General features: G+C 39.0%; 1 protein-coding gene across 4 annotated transcripts in view; it reads right to left on the bottom strand.

The window, feature by feature from the left end:
- Positions 1 to 22,218, bottom strand: part of RPS6KA6 (ribosomal protein S6 kinase A6) — a 72,408-nt gene that overhangs the window by 20,874 nt on the left and 29,316 nt on the right. For all 4 annotated transcript variants that reach the window (XM_043522117.1, XM_043522118.1, XM_037908625.2 and 1 more), the window contains 8 exons: positions 21,778 to 21,858; positions 19,001 to 19,080; positions 14,547 to 14,653; positions 14,218 to 14,255; positions 11,522 to 11,664; positions 10,550 to 10,620; positions 9,077 to 9,165; positions 8,156 to 8,220 (listed from right to left, as the gene is read on the bottom strand). In XM_043522117.1, coding sequence (XP_043378052.1) covers positions 8,156 to 8,220; positions 9,077 to 9,165; positions 10,550 to 10,620; positions 11,522 to 11,664; positions 14,218 to 14,255; positions 14,547 to 14,653; positions 19,001 to 19,080; positions 21,778 to 21,858 — 674 coding nt within the window. The remainder of the gene's footprint in view (positions 1 to 8,155; positions 8,221 to 9,076; positions 9,166 to 10,549; positions 10,621 to 11,521; positions 11,665 to 14,217; positions 14,256 to 14,546; positions 14,654 to 19,000; positions 19,081 to 21,777; positions 21,859 to 22,218) is intronic.

The following is a 22,218-nucleotide window of genomic DNA, read 5'->3' as shown; positions in this document are numbered from 1 at the left end:
TATATTTTCCTATTACTCGGTATATAAAAATAGGATTTTTCTCTCTATTTAATATTTGTATTCCCATAGCACCTGCCAGACAGAGACAGGTGAGTACAGGGAAATAAGTTAATATTAGTCAGCATGATAGGCAGTGGTCTCAGCACACCAGCTGCCGAGCTGTTAAGATTTTTGTAGGCATCACAGCAAAAGGACAGTTTTAAGGAGGATAATGTTTCACGGTTCAAGGACACTCCTTCAAAACATGAAGGGAAGCATGGGAGAAAGAACAAAGGAACTAGTTTGAAAATTCAACAAGTGGGCACTGGAAGTTGGCCACATGGGCTGATTGGAGATGGCAGTTGTCATCTTGGTAGTGAAGGAGAGATGACAGGTAGAGTTAAGACATGAAGGGCTTTGAAAAAGTGAAGACAAGCAGCTTATGTTTGATGGGACAGACAAGGGGGAGCCAGTAGAGGAATGCAAAAAAAGGCAGGGAAGGGAGATGATATGATTAAGTCATCGGGCTAGGAAAATGTTCTTTGCAGCAGCATTCTGAATACATATGAGCAGGGCAAGATTGCATTTGTGAAGGCCAGGGAAAAGGATACTGCAGTAATTGAGATGTGAGATGAGAATTTAGCTGTGTGGATGGATTGGAAGAATTCATAGATGAGGCCAGAAGAGACCACTGTGATCATCTAGTCTGACCTCCTGTACAACAGGTCTTTAGGACTTCCTTGCATTATTTCTTGTTTGAACTAGCGCATGTCCTTTTAGAAAAAGATACAAACACTGATTTAAAAGGCTGTATTTCAGAGATGTTATGCAGAAAGTATCAGTCAAGATTTAGACAAAGCCTGGATGTGAGGACCTAGAGCGGTCCAAATGGAAGAGATACTGATGTTATGGGTCTGTAAGACAGTCAGAACAGTGGCATTGTCCACAGTAATCAAGAAAGAAGGCATCAGGGAGGGTTTTGGTAGCAGAGATTAAAAGCTCTATTTTAGCCATGTTGAGCTTGGTCTGACAGCTAGACATCCACAAGGATATGTCAGAAAGAGGCAGAAGTTTTAGTTTGGACAAACTGAAAAAGATCTGGAGCAAAGAGGTACATATATAAGTCAGCAGCATGGAAAGCGTAGTTTAATTTGGGCAAATGAGATTACCCAGATAACATGTAGAGAGAGTAGAGAAGGACCAAGGACAGAGCCCTGTGGAACCCAAACAGAAAGCTGAAAGGGGAGGTGAGGAGGAGCACCAGGAGAGGACAGTCACAGAAGCCAAGGGAAGCCAAGATTTCAAGAAGAGCATGTCTGACAAGTCGATGAGGATGAGGATGGAGTACTGGTTCTGAGCTTGGGCAAAGAAAAGTTCAACAGAGACTTTAGCAAGAGGAGTACCAGGGATGGAAACCAGATTAGAAAGGGCCTCGCATGGAATTGGACAGGAACTCCAGACAGCAATTGTAAACACTGCATTCAATCAGTTTAGAGATAAAAGGGGAAAGGAGGTAGAATGATAGCTCTGGGGAGGCAAGTGGGGTCAAGGATGGGGCTTTTTTTAAGATGTGAGACTAAACACGATTGTATTATGAAGGGAAGAGCCAGAGGAGAGTGAGATATTAACAAGTGCAAGGGAGAAGATGAGAGTGGGTGACTAGCTCCTTTAAAAGAAGCATGTCCAGCTTCCTTATATCATAGGAGGAGCTCTCATCTGGCTCTCATCTCATCAATTATGAGGGTGGGGCAGCATCTGGGGCTATAGAAGAATCAGAAAGGAAGGAGGTCCATGAAGAAAGCTGTAGCAGGTTCCTGGAAAAAGGCTGAAGGCATGAGAGCAGCAGAGGATTGTTGTCTGACTTTCAAGCCAGACAGCCAGAACTGAGAGCCACAGAAGGCTGAGACAGGGGAGCAGCAGAGGGGTTTACCCTCTGACATTCCATGGTGCAAAGCTGGAACCAGTGGACTGAGCACCAGGGGAACAGTGGAAGGGCCTACCTGCTGCCCTGTCTGAGAGTTACTGAACAGGGGGACCAATGGATGCTCTCCTGGTGAGGATGATCTCCCAGCAGAGAGGTGAGGGAGGGGGAACCTGCTGGGAAGAACTGGGTTATGCTCCTGCTCTCATGGCAGAAAGACAGGAGAAGACCAAAGAAAACCCCAGGTGTGCTAGAAGATGCTAGAGTATAGTACATGCACTGTCGATGGACTAGATGGTTTGGAGTTTTAAGGATTCTATGGACTGGGGTGATAAATGACCTAGCTTTTGGGACTTTTGGTTATGGACTGGTTGGGCTATGCTTAGTAATAAACTGACCCCTGAGGAGGGGTATTACTGAGGCAAGACAGCATGTCATGGAGTCTTTACCGGCCTAAGAGGGCAAATGGAACAGTAACTGCAGCATAAGGACCACCAGCCACAAGAACGAACTCCGGGCAGAGGAGTAATTGTTCACAGGGTATAAATGTGTTCTGAGTACCTTCTCTCCTACCCTCATTTCCTTTCCCATCCACTCACCTTCTAATATTTATACTAATGAACAAGTGGGTTTTTTTAGGACATTTTCACAAAGCTCCACTGAAGAACAGTTACTTACTCTACAATAATTGGGGTTCTTAGACATGTCATCAGCGTGGATCCCACTTTAGGTGCACATGCCCCTCATGAGCACAAGAGTCTTTTGAATAGCTGTGTCCACCTGGGTCGTGCAGGCACCCCGCACCTCCCTTTGTGAGGGCATAAAGGGCAGTGCATCTGTGACTCTCCCTCAATTTCCTTGCAACCTGAAGCCAGCATTAGCTGAGGACTCCTACAGCAGGGATAAAAAGTGGGTTGTAGGATTCGCACTGACAGCATCTCAAAGAACCAGTTACAAAGGAACAGTTCATTCTTAGCTATGTGTCAGTATGGATCCCCTGTGGTTGACTGGCATAGAGAACTTCCCCCTCACCCCCCCGGTTGGTGAGACTGAGGCATTCCAGCTGCATCAGTAGAATACAGACTGACTTGGTCTACACTTGAAGGTTATATCATTGCAGCAACGTGAGTTAGGGGGATGAAAAACTGCATCCGATCAGTGTAAATGCAACTATGCCAATGGGAGAGGGCTTCTGTTGACTTAGCTAACTCATTTGAGGAGACTGTGCTCCTACATCAACAGAAAAATCCCTTCCATCAGCGCAGACATACTTGTAGCACCGCTCTTCCAAACTTGGCATCTGCTCTGGCAGCTAAGTCCAAGGTATAGTGCTTGGCAGAAGTCAGCAGGTTGTTCTACGTTGCCACCTTGCAGACCTTTTGACACTAACACATTTCTGAAGTAGGCAGAGGATAAGCAAATAGTGGAGTGAGGCTTGATGTTTGGCAGGAGAGCTGCACCAGTCATTTGTAACACAGCGTGATACACTGCATTATTCATTTAAATATTCTTTGAGTTGAGATGGCCTGACCCTTGGGGTGGCCACGTCCACCCAGGAATAAACAGAGAGAGAGCCTGAACAATTTATTTTTCTCAGCATAGAGAAGCAAAACTCTGGAAATGCCCAGTATGTGCAGCTTCTCTCCCAATGCAGAGTAAGGCTGGGGGGAGAGGAACAAGCAGGCTGATTGATTCAGAGGGAACTCTGAAACCACCTTGAGAAGGAATGTAGGTTGACATTTCAATACCACCTCATCTCTATAGAATGTCATGTAGGAAGGATCAGCCATAATAGTGCTTGAAGCTCCTCACTCACTCTCCTGGTCTAAGTGATATCAGGAAGATTGTCTTCAGAGTGAGATGAAACAAGGAGCATTCTGAAAAAGGCTCAAAGGAAGGCCCCCTGAGCCTCAAGTGGACAATGCTGATATGTCAGGCAGGAGCAGGTTCTTTGACTGGTGGGTAAGTATGTAATAGGCTGTGAGGAACTCAGATACCATAGAGAGGGAGAAGATGGCAAGCAGAGATTGCTCCGAGAGGGACCTTAATGGAGCTGAATGGAAGGCCAGAGGGTTCTAATTGCAGCAAATAGTCTATATAAGGTCCAGGCCATGTTGGGCCATCCAGATAGAGCACTTCTTCCATTCTGACAAATAAGTCCTTCTGGTAGACATCCTCCTGCTCTATACCATGATCTCCTGGACTTCTTATAACAATTCCTGTCCATGGTACCTAAGCAGCCAACATCAAGGCCAACAAGCTCAGGAACTTCAGGTGGATGCAGTATCTGCGGTGCTGTGAGATCAGGTCTGCGCAGTCTGGGATCTGGATCAGAGTCTGAATAGACATTTGTAGCATGTCTGTCAACCAAAACTGCCTCAACTAATAGGCAGCTATGAGAATGACTGTAGCTTTGTCTCTTGATTTTGGACATCACGCTGAGCATCAGGAGAAATCAGTCGAAAGGTGAAAAGGAGGCCTGGATTCCACTGCAGAAAGAACACATCTAGCAAAGAGCCCTGGCTCATGCCCCCTTTGGAACAGAAATTCTGACACATGGAATTGTCCTTGGTCGCAAAACAGGTCTACCCTGTCCTACCATAACACTGGCATATCTTCTTTACAATGGATCTTTGCAGGGGACACTACTGACCGGTCATGTATGGTCTCCTAAATAAGCCAACCAAGTCATTGCTGACTCCTGGAAGATGAAGACCCATCAGGGTTATCTCATGTTGGTAGCATTGTGTCCAGAATCCAATAGTTCCCAGAAGAGGAGCAATCAGCAGGGTCCTCCTGCTTTCACATGCAGTGGATTGCAGATGAGCTGTCAGTCAGAATCTGTACTGTGAAATTTCAGAGGACAGGTAGGAATAGCATACAGGCTAGCCTGACGAATGAGTTCCGGGACTTATGTGAAGTCCCATGTCTTCTGGGAACCAGGGGCCTTGCATTCGAACGTGGTCCAGGTGGGCTCCCCAGCCTGTCCCTGATACACTCATAATTAAAATTCTTTTTTGGGGTGAGAGGGATGTGAATATTCCTCTTTTTTCAGGTTCTAGGTACCACGTCAAGTCTACAAGGACACGAAGTGGCACAGAGACCTCCTTGTCCATCTGCTGTTACACAGAGGGGGAGACTATCCTGAACCAAAGCTGTAAGGGCCCCAGGTAAAGTCTGAGAAGCAGCACCATGGACACACATGCTGACATATGACCTAACACCCTAAGGCAAGTCTGTACTGTCATGTTTGATTTTATCTCACGAAGCAGTGATTGCATAACAGGATTCTAACCTCTGAGAGGTCTGCTCTCTCTTACCAAGAGTTGATCATAACTCCTATGAACACTTATCTGCAAAGGAGTAAGATGATTTTTCATTCTTCACTAGGAAGCCAAACCACGCAAACAGGAAGAGTGCATCTTCTAGACTTGCCACCTTCTCCTACTGAGACTTGCCTCTTCTCAGCTAGTTGTCCAGGTACGGGTAAATGTGGATGACCTGTCTCCTCAGATGCACCACCACCATCACCAACCACCATTTTGTGAAAACTCTCAACTCTGAGAGTTGACTTGTTGCGCTGAATGGCAGTAACTTGTGTGCAAATTTGGGGAATCTATCTGTACACCTTAAGAAATTCTGGCAGACATTATGAAGTTGTTACTATGAAAACTGTGTATGTGGATTCCACCTTTGCTGACAAGGGCTGGATCACATCCCTCCCATACCAGGAACAAAAGGGGGTCATTAGAACTCAATGACTGCATATTCTGATAAAAGCATCTTGGGACAATGGATTACCTGGAGCACAAGACAACCAGTTTTTCCCTACCCCTCTGCAGGAGGCTGGTGTTTGGAAAGTGGAAAATCCCCAAACACAGGACAAAGAAATCAAGGTGTTGATGCTAACCTTTAAAAACCACAGAGACGAGCAGGGTCACAGGAGATGACTCAGAACCACACTGGAAGTTTTGGGCAGGAGAAGGGCAGAGATGAGCATGCTTGCATGGCAGGGAGCCCAGTTTATCTGTAGGACCAAACAAGTCAAAGCAAGCTGACCTGGATAGAGAGGGGCTCTCTGGTTAAGAAACCAAGCCATGAGCTGCAGCAGAAGGGTCCTTCGGACACCTCTAGAGGATTCAGACCCAAGCCCAAAAAATGCTGCAGAGTGATGAGGAAACTGAGTCAGCGAAATGTGTTTCTTTTCTTTTCTTTTTTTTTTTTTAAATAGATCTATGCATTTCTTGTGCTAATAAAGAAGGAGCGATGGCTGTTTACAATCCTGTGCAAGGTCTGACAGTGTGTGTTGTATTACACATATCACAAGCCCCTGAACAGTTAGTTTATGGACCAGAACACCCATGTGCCTGGAGTGCTGTGAGAGTGTGTTTAAGCTACAGGAGAGTTTGAGATATCAGCACTGGTCCCAGGGGTGAGGCAATTGTACCAGGAGGTTTCAGCTGAGGAGAGTGTGCTAAACAGAGGTGCTACACACCAACTGTGTGCTCAGAGACCACACATCCAGGGGAATGTTTCAACAGTTCAAACTCCAAAGGTGGAAAGTACATGGGATACAGTGAGGTGGTCGCTCACAGCATGAGTGACCAACAGGGGGTGCTTAACTAGATCCAACACTTGGTACTAACAGCGATTTGGACCCACTCAGCTATTTCCTGTTGGCCAGACGGATGGCTATGTGGAAGTATGAGTCCTGCAAGTGGAGAGCCACAAACCAGTCCTGAGCCTACATGGATGGAATGGCAGAGGCAAGAGTTAGCATCCTGAATATGGAGCACCAGTGTATGTATTTGTTCAGTCTCCTCAAGTGTAGGATACGATTAAGATCTCTTCTTCAGGATAAGGAAATATCAAGAGTAGAAGCCTCATCCCCTGTATTCCCGCAATTTCTCTTCTATGACTCCTAGACAAAGTAACAAGGCCACATATGTTTGCAATAAGCTCTATAATACGCTCTCGGAAGCTGGCCAGGGAGGGTATCAGTCAACACTCAGGAGCAAGAGATATAGGGGGTTCTGCAAGGGCATAACATGGTTTGGTTGTGGGCATCAACACAAGTATTGGGGTCCTGTACCCTATGCTGTTTCCACGAAGGTGGAGGACTTAGAGCTTCCGTCCTTGGAGAAGTGATGGTTTCTGTCCTTGTTGGATGGCCCCAGTATTGTCTGGAGATGCATTTATGCTCCATATGAAATTATGCCTCAGCTTCTCTTCTTCTGTCAGCATGGCATAGGTGTTGTTGAAGTTGCTAGCCCCAGTTTCAACAATGTCCTCTTCCCCGCCTTTCTATCTCTACCTGATCTCAGGAAACAGAGGCATCCCTCTACATGATGGAGTGCTGGCCAAAGCAGACTTGAACCTCCATCTTGATGGTGATTGTTTCCTCTAGGTCTGAAATGACCCGCATGGATTGCTCAAGCAGACGTAACTAGAACTGTGTGTCTCTGGACTTGTGGGTCTTGGAGGAAAGCAATCAGCACACTCAACACCTGTCTGGGATATGGCTGTCCCCTAGGCAAAAGACGTAATCTATGTCTGTCAGTGAGGGGATGAAGCTATGACAAGAGAGGCAGGGTTTGAAACATGACTATTTAGACTCCATATGGGGGGGGGGGGGGGGGGCAGGGAGAATGTCTTTTTTATTGGAATATTCAAATTAAAGAAAACGAGATAAAAAGGGTGAAGATCAATTCTCTTCAACAAACTAGTTAGGAAAAGGACAAGTTTGACATTCAGACGATGTAGTGGGTTGGACACTCACTGGCAGTAGTAGGGAACTGAGGGAGAACTGTGGCCGCACTGCCTTTTATGGCTTCACACAAGAGCACAAGGAGGCACAGTATGCATGCACAGCCTTGACAAACACTGCTATTCAAAAGAATCCAGTCTCTTGAACACAGGCACCTATCTTGGGCTTACACTGACACACACAAAGGACTCGAATTTTTGTACCTCTCCCCTCTTAGTCATTTTGAAGGAGTTTTATTTGGTATTTTAAGATTTAGAATGTTGCAATTCTTATCACTATTAAAAATGTTAATGTGTGTTTTAAAATTTTAGTGAGACCCTCAATAAATACTGTACAGCAATGAGGAGAAATACAGTCTCAGAATACTATAGTCAGAAGTCTCATTTGTCTAGTATATCCTGTTTAATTACCTTGCAATTTACAGAGACATTGCAAAATGTTGTAGCAAAACTAAAAATGGCTTTGAAATTAAACTGTTTTGTACTTACATTCCAATCAACTGTTGAAAAAAAAGGATGTCTCTTGATTTCTTCAACTCCATCGGAACCAGCTCCTGTAATTATAGGGAATGAAAGTGACAATTAAAACCAGATTCAGTGTAAAAATCTCTAAACAAAATTGCATTAAAAAGTTAGTCACTTGGTTTCTTGGAAAATTGCATGGAATCACTTATTCATGGAATACTGCCTAAAGTTAGCGTTTTCAAGCAAGATATTTGACTGAGAACAGACTGGTGTATAGCTAGTAGAATTCACACACGTTGAAGAAAAACAATCACGTTTAAAGGGAACCTGGAAAAAGGAAAAAACTGGACTTGTGCCTTGTTTCCTTCTTTTGGAAATATATAGGAGCCCTCCTCACAGGGCATCTTTACATCAGTTTACAAAGAATCAGGAGTACTTCCCTGCAAGTCACTAATTTAATATTAAACCTCCAAACAAGTAATTGGAGAGTATGGTTGGGGGAGTATAACAGCATTTTCCAATCTGCTTCCTGATTTTTTGTTTGGCAACTTAATATCTAGTTTTTACTCCAGAATTACAGCCATTTGGATGGTCTGATAAGCCACTGTTCCATGCACCTGTGGAAGGCTGCCAGCAAAAACAGGAAGTTATACTAAGACACAGACAGGCATATTGAGGGAGCTAAAATAAGAGAAAGGCTACTTTTTTCTGAATGATGGCCTGCTGACCTTCCTCTGTCATTTACTCAGGTGAGCCAAACCCAGAACTCAAGCCATACTGCAAACTCAAGAAAATGAGAAAATGAAGACTGTTGAATAACCAAGAACTGATATGGCTATTCAGTGAAGCTTCACTTAACAATTAAGTTGTTCACAAGTTATGCTGTACATGGTTTTACTTCAAGATCCAGGTCAAAAAGAACCAACCAAAACAAGATCACATTACCTAATCTGTTTGATGGGTTCCTTTTAAACAACATCCTTAGAAGGCTTTGCGCTTCAGGGCTAAGGAATTGTGGCATTCCAAGCTTTGCTCTGGAGAAAATGAAATGAAGAAATTATGACTTCAAAAAGCATGTTTTGCTAAAAACGCTCTAGATGGACTCATTAAACTGAGGGTAAGAAACTCTGCCATCAGATCTGTCAATGAGTGTCACAAGACAGTGGAATTGTGTGAACGAGATTTCAAATTGAATATAAATATTAGAATAGCTACCCATTCAAGAAACTTTTAGAAAAAAGCACATAGTGTGGTATAGTGGTTTTCAACAAATAGGCTGCTTCAGACTAAAGCTGCATAAAGTACTGAAAAGTTGTGTATCCCTGAAGAGATCTAAGTCTATCCAAACATGCTGGCATATGACAAAAAGGAAGTATTCATCCTTTCCTACCAGAACCAACTTTTGAAGACACTTGGAAATAGCCAAAACGACCCCTGTAATCTACACAACCCCACAAGTCACCTTTTTATTCCTCCACTCAGAAAAAGCCTCAAGAATTAGATCTTGAAGTCATTAGAGAAGGCCAAAGGGATCAACTTCATGGAGATTATTTTGTAAGGACAATTACTAAATTTAAAACAACTTTAGTGATTTGAACAATTTTTTTAATAATCGAAGTGTCTAGTTCAGCCTGAAATTTCTAGGCAGAATTGTAACATTATGTTATACACGCACATATTCATTTTGCTACAAATCCTGAAATAGGTGGTGAACTAATCTATCTTCTACAGCAATGCTGCTATACATTAACCACACACAGGGTTTAGTCCCTCCTGCCATGGAGTCAGGACTAAACCCCCTTTTCTTTAGCACCCATCCCCCTCAGAAAGTCCCAGAAGTCTAACCACATGAGCTGCAGGATACCCTTTGACTACTCATAAAAGCAATAAATTCTTGCTTCCCTCATTTAAAGAATGGCAAGAGTGTACAGTTAGGACTTGTTTACCAATCACCACTGTACACTTGTCTTACTATTACAACATGGATTAAACTATTTTATACAGAACGTGTGTCTATACACACACGCTTGTACACAGAGAATAGCATGCACACAATCTGTATAAAATAGGTTGTTTTGTTTTTATATAAGCTATGTCGTAACACAGACGAACAGCATATAGAGAGGTTGTTGGCAAATAACTCTCTAGTGTACTTTACTGCCCCTATTTTTAATACTAACTTTACACACACACACACACACACAAGTTTATGTTTACAGTTTTAAGCCTCAGAGATATTCTGCAGTATCCACACTGTTTGTGATCAAATTCTTACTTTTGTGTTTGACATTTTATAATTTCACATCCTGAAAATGAGCAAACTACAATACACAAGATAAAGCATAATATCTATAGCTACATTTTTGGTTACTTTCAAAAACAAGGGTAATTCTATTAAAAAAAATAGAGAATACTTACTTTAGTATCATATTCATAGTTTCATTTCGATCTTTACCTTGAAATGGTAGTGTACCAGTAAGCATTTCAAACTGAAAAGAACAAATGTTTAATCAACATCAAGTGGTTAATTTTTTTTAAAAGTACTCTTACAAGATTTTAATTAAAATGGTATTTCACTTGTACTACACACACTAAGACCTGAGAAGTCTTCAGGGTGATTAGCAAATACATACTAATTTTAATTTTTAAAATATCCAAAAGTTAAACATTTTCTCTTCAAAGGCAATTTACATGACAATCAATATCAACAGTAGATGGGATAAAAAGATGATGTAGAACACCTTGGAGGGCTTTACAGACTAATGGTGGTTCAGGGACCATAATTCAAAAGCTACTTGAGAAGTCAAATGGAATTCTCCCTGAAGTCATGTACTGCTACACCATAAAAAAGTAGTCAAAAATTTTGTTTTTATTTTTCCTCCTAATTACAAATGCTAATGGTGTAACAATTTACTATCCACAACGGCACATATATTAGTATTACTGGTGTATTCCACTTTTCTGTGTTGTTCATTCAACAGGCTTGCTGTTACAAACATTTTTTTTAAAGGAATGCTTTGTCAAACTCAGTTTTTTTGTTTTTTACTAATAAGCTATATGTCAAAGAAACATTCCAACTGAAGCCTTACAACAACCTAGGAAAGTGACTGAATAAAATTGTTCTGGACTGCTACAAAGTCACGTATATGTTAATAATCCTTAGAGGTATGCATTTCCTTAAAGGTCTAAACAAGTCAAGGTTCAACTTATTTCAAAACTATTGTTTCTTCAGTAGTAATCTAATTACCAGCTTCTCCCAGGTCTTCCCCTCAACCTAAAGTCGTCCTATTTCTGTTTAGGCAGTTTATTCTAAATAAATTTAACATTACTCTGTGGAGGCATGCAGACTATTTGACTGCAAACAACATTATGCAATTAATCATACAGTACCATAAGAACACCAAATGACCACCAATCGGCACTCTGGTTGTGGCCTCGCCTGTTTACTACTTCAGGTGCCATGTATTCTACAGTACCACAGAAAGAGTAGGCCTTCTTTTCTTGATCTACTGATTCTTTGCTGAGTCCGAAGTCTACAACAACAGCATTACAAAGATATATCTAGTAAAGAACTTTAAAAACAATATTTTATACAATAATTTTATATTTTGGATTCACACAACCAAAGACTGTTTATGAATAAAGAAATGGTAATCCTAAAGCTCACTGGAGAATGAAAGTTAAATAGTGCATTACACAATCTATTGTACTGTGCCAGGAACAAGTGAACTGAAAGTCTCAGCAACCATTGAAAGTCTCAGCAACCATTATGTTGCTCAGTTTTTCTGCAATTAGGTACTTAAAACTTTACATATTTAGAACCTTAAAATTATGAAAGGTTCTGCATTTATTTTTCTTATTTGATGAGACTTTGCTGATTGCTTTATAGAATGGAAAAACTAGATTTAAATGAGAAAGTTTCATCATAGAAAACACCAAACTACTAAGGCCATGTCTACACTTACAAGCTTGCAGTTGCACAGCTGTACTAATATAGATGTGCTGCTGTAAGAGCCCTCGTGTAGTCTCGTTATCCCAAGGGCAGAGAGCTCTCCCGACAACATAATGAAACCAGTCCAACGCGCGGTGGCAGCTACGTCAGCAGAAGAGCGTCTCCCACCGACACAGCGCTGTGCATACGAGCGCTTATGCCGGCAAAACTTATGTCGCTCCAAGGGGTGTTTTTTTCACACCACTAAGCAATAAAAGTCTTGCCGACGTAACTGCTGGTGTAGTCACAGCCGTAACTTACGAAAACAGCTTATGTAAAAATCAGACTTAAGGTATTTCTACACTTAAAAATGCTAGAGCGGCACAGTTACACCACTGCAGTGTAGACGCTCCCTTCGCTGACAGGAGAGAGTCTCCCATCAGCATAGGTAATCCACATCCCTGAGAGGCAGTAGCTAGGTCAAAAGAAGAATTCTTCTGTTGACTTACCACTGTCTACACCAGGGGTTTACTACTCCAGATATAAGTTTGCCAAAGTCAGACTTGTTTATATCAAGCACACCTCTCAGTTCTCCTTTCCATTGTAAGAAGGAAAATGGAATTTTATAAGTGCTTGTTAATTCAAAAAGCTGCCTTACAAGCAGCTTCAAAATGCTGATGGGAAAACAAAGCCTCAAAGAATTACAAGAGGTTTTTTCCTTTGGACCCAAGTTGAAACTGAATGTAAGTACTGAAGTACCCTGCAAAACAATATAATCTTGTAACCCTGATTTCTCACTACCCCCCACCCTCCTGACCCCACTTTTCCACTAGTTCCTGCACTGTGAAAGCCCCAAATGGCTAAGGTGTTTAAATGTCGTCTGGAAGGAGAAGTTAATCTAAATTAAATCCCTCAACTGGGCATTTCAAGAGAAGCAGAAAGCAAGAGAGAAAACCGTTCAGAGGCTGAAGGACTCCAAGAGAATGGTATCCAGAAATCAATAATATTGTATAGGGATTCAAATCCCTGTTGTTGCCTAAGAGTCTAAAGCAAGTCTGAAACAAAAACACATCCTGTAGTGCTTTTAAATAATGAATATCCAGTAATTCTGTAATCTAAGCAAAGCCCATTTGGCTAAAAGTTCTATCAGAAACAATAAAAGATTACAAGTAAAACTATTGTGTATATTGTGTACATTGCACTAAATGGATGAGAGTTTAAATAATGAATCTCTTTTTAATCTTGCAAGGTGGTTCTAATAGCTGTTAATATTTATACAGCACAGCATATAGTGAACTTCATGATATAATCAAAATGGTTACTTTACTATAATTTTAATATGGTAATATAATTTAAGAGTAAACTAGTTCACACTTTGTACTTATCCAAATGTTTATAATGCAAGTCTTGTTGGTGAATTTTATTTTCCAAAAGAAAATAGCATTATTTTTTCTTGTAATACAGAATTTTTCTACACCTTTGTTTTTAAACTGATTAGACTATAATTTCTGAAATCACATTTTATATTTTTAAAGAACATGTTGTCTACACTAAATCTTTATCTTTCTTAAAAGACCGAGTCAGCATATTGACATTTCAGCTTTGCTGAACCTCTGCCTTGCTCAATCGCATTAGCTGTTGATCTTCAGATAAAGAGACATTTTATAATCAACCATCATATAAGCCACTTAAACCTGAACAGTAGTTTATTTTTGTTATTGATGAAGTGTCATCTGAATTTATTTACCTTATTTTTAAAAATGAAGTAGCTTTCAATGTCTATTTTATAAACATTAATTTCTACAACCACTTTACCCACAGAAATTAACCTTTACAGTGGTTTTTGGTTTTAGGTTTAACATAAATACGATGGCTCCAATCCTGCCATCTAATCCACGCGGGCAGATCTCACTCACGTGGAGTCACACTAACTTCAATGGGATTCTGCCCAGGCATAATAGTCTGCTAATGTAGATCAGACTGCACAATCTAGGGCTATATCAGTTAATTTAAAAAACTGTTAAATTAAGTACTCGTATATCAAGATTGTTATACAAGAAATTATATGCAACTCCACACTAAAATACCTAATTTCATTAAAATATTTGTAATTTCATTAAAATATTTAAGAGCTATACTATTAAATTTTACCTACCTGTTAACTTGATATGTCCTGCTTCATCAAGCAAAATGCTGAAAATTAAAATTCACATTCACCAATACACGTAACAGGAATATTTATATATAACAATTTAAACATTGTAGCTAAAGACAGATCTCAACCAATCTCCCAATCTTTAATTTAAGAACTCTGTACATTATATTGCAATCAGTGCATATATTTAACTATTAAACCCGATACATATAGCTTATAAAAACATCTTTTACTCCATTTTTATAGAATTATAGAGATGTATAATGAAAATGCAAAGAAACAATTAAACAAAATACATGTAATAGTGGATAAAATAAATTTTACTTTACTTTTCTGGCTTCAGATCCCTGTATACAATCCCCAAGCTGTGTAGATGATCCAAAGCAAGGGCCAGTTCTGCGAGGTAGAATTTCACATCTTCCTCTGTAAACATAACCTAATAAGAACTGTATAGATTTACCTTCAGATCTTGTCAGTTTCTAATACTGCAATCTAAAAACAGACAGTTCTTCTGCTTCCCTAAATTCAAATATTTCTCATAACTACTACATTTCACAAATTCTCAGGAGACAATTTCACTTAATACAGATGATATGCAAGAATAAACTATAGACTATGAAGTTTTCTGTAGATCTAACCCTGAAATTATTTTAGTGTTCCTCACAATCCAGCTCTTAAAGAATTAAAAGTAAAAATAAATGTTATTGCAACTGTAAGGTAGCATAATTAAAGGAAAGTTAACTTTTGTATCTGCCTTGCTGGTTTACCAGTATTCATTCAGCCACAGTGCCCTATACAGAGCATTTCCTATTCCTGTTTTTCCAGTTTAACATGTAGTTTGATGTACTATTGCTTACAATAGTATAAAATATACAGGATGTGTAATTGTAACCTTAAAATTTTATATTCCCATTTTATAGTTTTCAATTGAGTGATGTTAACACTATTAAGACTTATTAAGTTCCCCTCTAAAAAAGGAATTGCTTGTTCCTAAAGTTAAGTTCATACTTCACTGAGGTGAACGAGGTTGAAGAGTGGACAGAATCTGCACATCATTTACATGAACAGAGATGCATTCAAACCTTTTCTGCTCCCCTTTTTTTTTGGGGGGGGGGGCGGGAGGGGTTGAACATTTTGCTACAAGGTTGGGCTGAACAGCAACGGTACATCTTTACATTTTGTTGTATTTTGTCAATGGGAAAAAAATGAGATCCAGGAATTTTCTTCTTTAGTTTGCCTGCCTCTCTCCCTTATCACCATGGCTTTTCATGTAAAAGAGCCAAGGATGTTTGGGCACTGTCTCTACATATTCCTCCCCACCCCGCCCCCTTCTCCTCTCTTTGGTGTAACAGAAGTAGAGATGTTCTCTAGCAGCCCAGAGATTATTCACTCTTCTTATTCTAGACCTGCTTCAATACATTCTAAGACTTTCAGGTATTTAAATTGTGCAAAAGATCACAGCAGCAGTGTTGACAACTCATGATTTTAAGTCTCATGGTATTTGTTGTTCTTCTCAAAGCCCTGGCTCCTCGAGTCAGGAGATTATGTGAAAATCTCAGCTTTCATTTAAAAACAAGTTTGTAGCCCAACTAGTTGTAGAAAAAAGCTCTCTCACACACACACACAAATTTATTTGTGTGTATCTGCGTCGCTCTTCCTCCAGCCTCCCTTTCTCACTCTCTGGATATATCATTTTCAAATGCTTTGGTAATACTGTAATAGGTTTATATTTTTTATGCACACCATTTAGACAGTCTCTGCACAGACAGAAATTAGTCTGGGGGAGAACTATTTCAATGGCCATGATTCTCCACTGCATCACAGGGGATGGGGTGGAGGAGGCGGTGGGATTCTCAAATGATCATCTCTGTTCACTTTGTGCAACTTGGCCTATTAGACAAGAAATTCATGCTCTAAATGCCACATATAACCCAGGAGACTTGAACATATATTCAATTGTATCTAGCCAAATGTTACACTAGGGGAGGTTAGTAGTGCCTAGACAAGAAGCAGGGAGATTGAGGGAGTTAGTTAAATAAAATAAGGAACAACTAGTCACATATGTGGGGTACAGATAAAGCATTGCTTTACCTATATACGATGCCATGTACGCTAGCTGGTTGACCCTGCATGACTGGGGCCTCACCAGGACTGAGAAAAATATATTTGCCCTCAGTAACAGAGTGAGTTCTCCCTTCTGCTCTCACTACTTGCTGTTCCTTTCACCATCTTTCTTCACTTAGTGTTATGGTATACACATTATTTTACCATTTTAACATGCTGGTACCATATGGCCACACAGACAATCATTATCTGAGGAAATTATAACATAACCAGTAAAAACTTCAAGCATTTTGGAGGTCTATATTCTTAGATTATTTTTTTTAGGTCTTTAAAACCTCATATTATATTCCAAGATGAACTATTCTCCATTTGCTGAAATCATTGAGAGTACGAAGGAGCGTAGAAACTTTGTTCATTTAGTCTCCTTATATAGGACTAGTTAGCTTTGTATAAACAGTGTTGATTAAGCTTAGTAATATACACCAACATTTGGAACTATGAATACAAGATGTACTCTTATTGCTGAACAGCTCTGCTCAAGACTAAGAAATATTCCTAATTTGAACAGCGCACAGGTATTACTGTAGTTTGTCATGCCAAAATTATATGCAACAGAAATAATAAAAGAATGAATTAAGAATGAAGTACAATGAACAAAAATGACTGTTACAGTCCAAAGATACAAAGGAAGTTTCCAAACCTCCAAATACAATTATTCTAATTATTACTTTGCAACCTAACAAGATTGAATAAATTCATTTTAAATACGATTTTCCCCCCAAATTAAATGTGGTAAAAACAAATTGCATTAAGTTTTACTTCTGAAGGGAAAGCTGCGGTAAAAGTGCTTTATTGGATGGATATCAGACATTTTCTGCATTGCAGCGGAAAAAGTCCCATACGTTAGAATTTTAAAGACCAAAATTAACACTTAAATATCTTATTAACAGCTAAACATTCAAAAACAATTTCAAATATGCCTGATAATCCATGTGTGGGATGGTTTCAAGTGGCCCTAGGAACCGCCTCCCCCCTCCCCCCCAATTGGCCTGGGTCATTCACTTTCCATTGCCATGTGGTATCACAATAGAAAACAGTGTTTTAAAAACTATTGTGTTTTCTTTATAGAAAACATCTCAGGGGTTTTTTAATATACAAAATTAAAAGTTTTAAAAAATCATGGTACTTTAGAAATAATCTGAAGTTTGTTGAAAACCAAATATAAACTTGAGTAATAAGTGACCTCAAAATTATTGCTTATTTCTTTACTCCTAAAAGGAGAGATTTCTCTCTTTTTCAGATACTCAGCCAATATTTTTACAGCCAGATTTGCACCCTTCATTTAAGTGTCTATTTTGGAGGATCAGTATATTCTAGCTGCACTATCACAACAAGACCTGAAGTCATTTCCTATTATACTGAGATTTCTTAAGGGAGACATCTCAGATCAAATGGAAATAGAGATTGACCACTTTCCTGGTTTATGCCTCATTAATTCTTAACAGGTCTGCTGACTCCTACAAATAGACAACTCTCTCAATATTTTCATAGCACAGCTACAGGATATTTACATTGAGTTTAGTTGTGAAATACTGAGAGATCACTATTGCAAGCTAATAAAACGAGTTCAATGTAATTTTAGGGCATATACTAGGTATATGTTCCCTGACCCATCCTCAATATGTCGCTTGACTTTAGGAAACAGATGCACTGAGAAAATCCAGCTCATTGGTTCTTAAAGCTTAAGGATACTAATTTGAAACAACTACTGACAATCTATTCCACATCAAAGTCAGCCAGCTAGTTTGCCCAATTTTAGACAATGTCCTCTGTTAGACATTATCAAAAGGAATGTCTTGAAATCATATGGAAGTAGATTTAAAATGAGAAACAGACTCGTGAAATTTATGAAGCACTAAAAACTCTCATTATGAAGATATTTTCAAAAGTTTAATTCAACACCTAGAATTTTTACAGAAAAGTTTTGAAAAACAGAATATTTCTTAGCTTGAAATATTACAAATACCATTATAGTCCACATGCAATTTCACAGACTGACAGATTTAAAGACATGTCATCAGAGTAGCACAATTAGCATCCCTCCCCAAACAAACAATAGTGAGCTGTCAATCAAGGTTGTGATTTCTCCAAAATTGGGGGGGGGGGGGGGGGAGAGGGGAGAAAAGTATTTTACCTAGAAAAAAAATATTCGATTCAAGAAACTAAACACTAAAATGATTCAACAGACTCAGGGGCAGCTAAACTGACATCAAACTCTAATCACACCTGTGTTCTTTATTATATAAACCTGATTTACCTCAACTAGGTCTTTATGCAACAAGACCACTTTTAGATTAGAGAATTTGGTATGGGGAGGTACAGAAAAGAAATTTTAGGCCAATTATCAGTAAAAGTTTGACACTGAGGTTTCTTAAGCTATGGAATATCGTCCCAAGGGATGGATATTATTATAATATATATATATATTTTGGGAGCTCAATTGAACTTTCACTATATATATATATATATATATATATAAATAAAATGAAAGTTCAACTGAGTTCCTAAAAACAAATGGGTCAAGAATTAGAGAAAAAGACAAAAGGAACAATCCAATATTGGTAGGGGGTTAGACAAGGATGACATTTTCCAACTCTAATTTCTTTGCGTCTTTGAACAAATTTTTACTATTGTATTCAGTTAAAATGTAGGCACTTACCTCTTTGGATAATCGCGTGAATACATCTCCTCCCCTGAGAAAATCCAATATTAAATATAGCTTCCCTTCGGTCTGAAAGGCTGATTTTAAAACATCACAAAACTTAATGGATAGTTTTATATGACAATGGTGAAATTAGACAATACTCAGGCATTCTATAATACTTTTTTACGGCTTTTATTTTAGCGTAATAGAGCAGTTGCTTCTGAACTGAGGTAATTCAATTAGGCATGAGAGCCTCATATGAGCTACTGAAATCTGTGAACTAACCTGAATAATTAACACCACACGAATACTGCATCAAAATGTACTATATTCATTTATTTGAGAAATGTAATTTAGTTTTATTCATTTTGTTAATACTTTGTGCAGGGAAGTTTGAAAAAAGTAACCATTACTAATATATTACAAAGTGTTAGTGACAAGAGATCTCACTACAGCACTGCCGTTCTATTACATCTTTGCTAAGCATGGGGAGACCCCCCCAGTATTTGTACAATAATTATGTTTTTAATTATTGATATGGGAATTAATGAGGTTTTACTATAATAAAATTTGCCCACAAGTTGTTAGGACCTAACAACAATTTGAAAAATTAAGAGTTTCGGAATTCAAACAAGTTATCCACGCACCACCACACCCAGTGGTGTGCCAGTCTCAGTTTTTATATTGGACTAATTTTATTGTACCTAAATTATTACAAAGTACTGGTTTTAAAAATGGAAAAACAATATCTGTGGGACATTTTCCAAAAGCTGCAGGAAGTCTTTGGGGAGCTTAAGAATAGTAAAGGCATTCAAAAATAATGAAAATGTTATATGACTGTGATGGGGTGTTGTATTCCTCATTCTGGCTCTGAGAAGGTTGAATTAGGCCAGGCAGACCCAATCAACCAATTAAGCACCAAGTCACGAAGAGGAGGCTCTGGTTACTGGAGCAAGAGGGGCCTTCAAGGTGAGAAAAGATGACTGATAGGGACACCGCCAGAGGAGGGCAGAGCTAATCCCCAGGACTGCCACGAGGAGGAGCCACTAGCAGTAAGTGGACCCCGTGGCAATGGTGTAAGATTGAAAAATGAACAAGGGATCAGATTCTGTGTGACTTGCTCATATATATATGTACAGTGAATAGGAGAAGCACAAGAAGCCTCTTACTCCAATCCCTTGCACTGCCCATTAAAAGTCAAGTAATTACATTTTAAACAAGGCCTGCCAATCAGATTCTAAAAGGACATTCATTTTTCACTTCTGGTCAAAAGCTTTTTACCTGCAGTTGGTAAAAAAATACTAAATGAAAAGTAAGATAAAAGCACCATTTTCCCCCTCCCCTCCCGTTTGTTTACATTTGACTGCACTTTGTGCAGAGTCTGTTTCAGTTTTTCCCCATAAAGTTAATCAACTTCCACTTTTGTTTGTTACAGCAACAAGGGAGAAAAATATTTTAAATAAGAAAATTATACTATAAAAATTGACTGGGGGGAGGTATAACAACTGAAACCAGGCTTAACTTTTTTTTTAAATTGAGTGGATTTCAAGGTGATTGTGTCTCTCCCTATAAAGAAAACAAGTTGGAAGTAGGTGGGGAGGTAGGGGAGGAAGAGAAGCATTTCAACCAGTTAAAGACATAGGATGGCAGTGCTTGAAACCTCTGCCAGTGGAGAAACAACAAGACCAACAGCAGAATTCAGGTATAATGAAACTTTCAAAAATAGGATTGTGGGGAGAGTCTGATGGGCTGTGAATGAGAAAATAAAGAAGCAAAAACAGAGGAAAACAGAAGCCAGTGACCAAAAAGGGCTATAATATAGAGGTCAGGATCCCGATAATACATGCCCGATAGATTTTCATGACCTTTGAAAAGTTATTTCTTTTAAAAAGATGAAGATAAATATTTTAATTCTTCAGTCTTATCAAGGGAATCTTTTTTTTTTTTTTTAACACTATACATGGTCTATTTAGATGTTTTCTTATGTGCATGTTACCATTTTACTATGTGAAGATGTTAATTGTTTATAAATCTATCATATGCTTTTAAAGTACTACAAAAAGGTAATTATGTTTTCTTGATTAAGTGCTTAGGAATTGTTTAATGTGTGTTAAATTGATCACATGCATGTTTTATTTAATGTACTCTTTAGCCTCTTGGGAAAAGCACTATCCTAATCTGAACTACATTGGAACAGATATGCGCGTACATGAGAGAAATATATCCCTGAGAGGTCTGCAATTCACCTTAAGATGTGTTCATATCTTACAGAAGAAAACTCAGACAAAAGGCCTAAATGACAAGACTACACCATGCACAGGCTGTCAGTACAGAATGGACTAGGCAGATACTTTGACACAGAGTGAGATGTAACCATAATAGTGAAAACTGAGATATGCTCTGTAATTATAAAAGGAATGTTTACATAACTGAGGGTATATTCAAAACTCTCAAGGCAGAAAATACTGGTTCTGTTAAACTCTGCAGAGATTAATGCTTCAGAAAGGCTGGATTGATGTTTATCTGTTAATGTCACTTTTTTCCAGAAAATGTCCTTAGTTACATACTGGAAGGTAGAAATTACTAGTCATCTATGCCTAGCTTTCACATTATCTGTACCTGCTTACAATAACTGTTAACAAAAATAAGGCAGAAGAAGATTAAAACCTAGTTTTCATTAAGCACGTCAAATGTAGAGCAAATCCACTCCAACTATTAAGAAAGAGATGACTAATGCCCTTAACATGCTAATCCTGCCAAAAATATATAGGCAACAGAACAAAAATACCAACCATAGTGCAGTTTGACGATAAATGGATGATTTACTTCTACTAATATATCTCTCTCCATCTTTGTACGAACTCGATCTCGTACTGAAAAAAAGCAGAATACTAATAAATAATCCTCTATTTCAGTAAAGTGAAGGTAGGACAGGAAGGAATAGATAGTAAGTTCTAAATTTCCAGAGAAATATAAAATAATCTTTATTTACCCTTTAAATCATTTCTTTTTATTTTGAGATATTACATTTTCCCTCTTACCACTATATATTTTAACCTTTCTAAATTCTGCAACAAATCCAGCTATATTTAGTGATCTAGCAAGTTTCTTTTCAAAAATCGTAAAAAAGTTGGGGAAGGTTGGCTTAGTTGGTGGTCGGGGGTTTTTTTTTGGGGGGGGGGGGGAGGGGGGGGCTTCAGCTAATTTCAACTTCTAGATTCTGCCCCCTGTGA

The sequence above is a fragment of the Chelonia mydas genome, chromosome 9 (assembly GCF_015237465.2).
Source record: "Chelonia mydas isolate rCheMyd1 chromosome 9, rCheMyd1.pri.v2, whole genome shotgun sequence".
NCBI lineage: Eukaryota > Metazoa > Chordata > Testudines > Cheloniidae > Chelonia > Chelonia mydas.
This window is presented reverse-complemented; position numbering and strand designations above follow the sequence as displayed.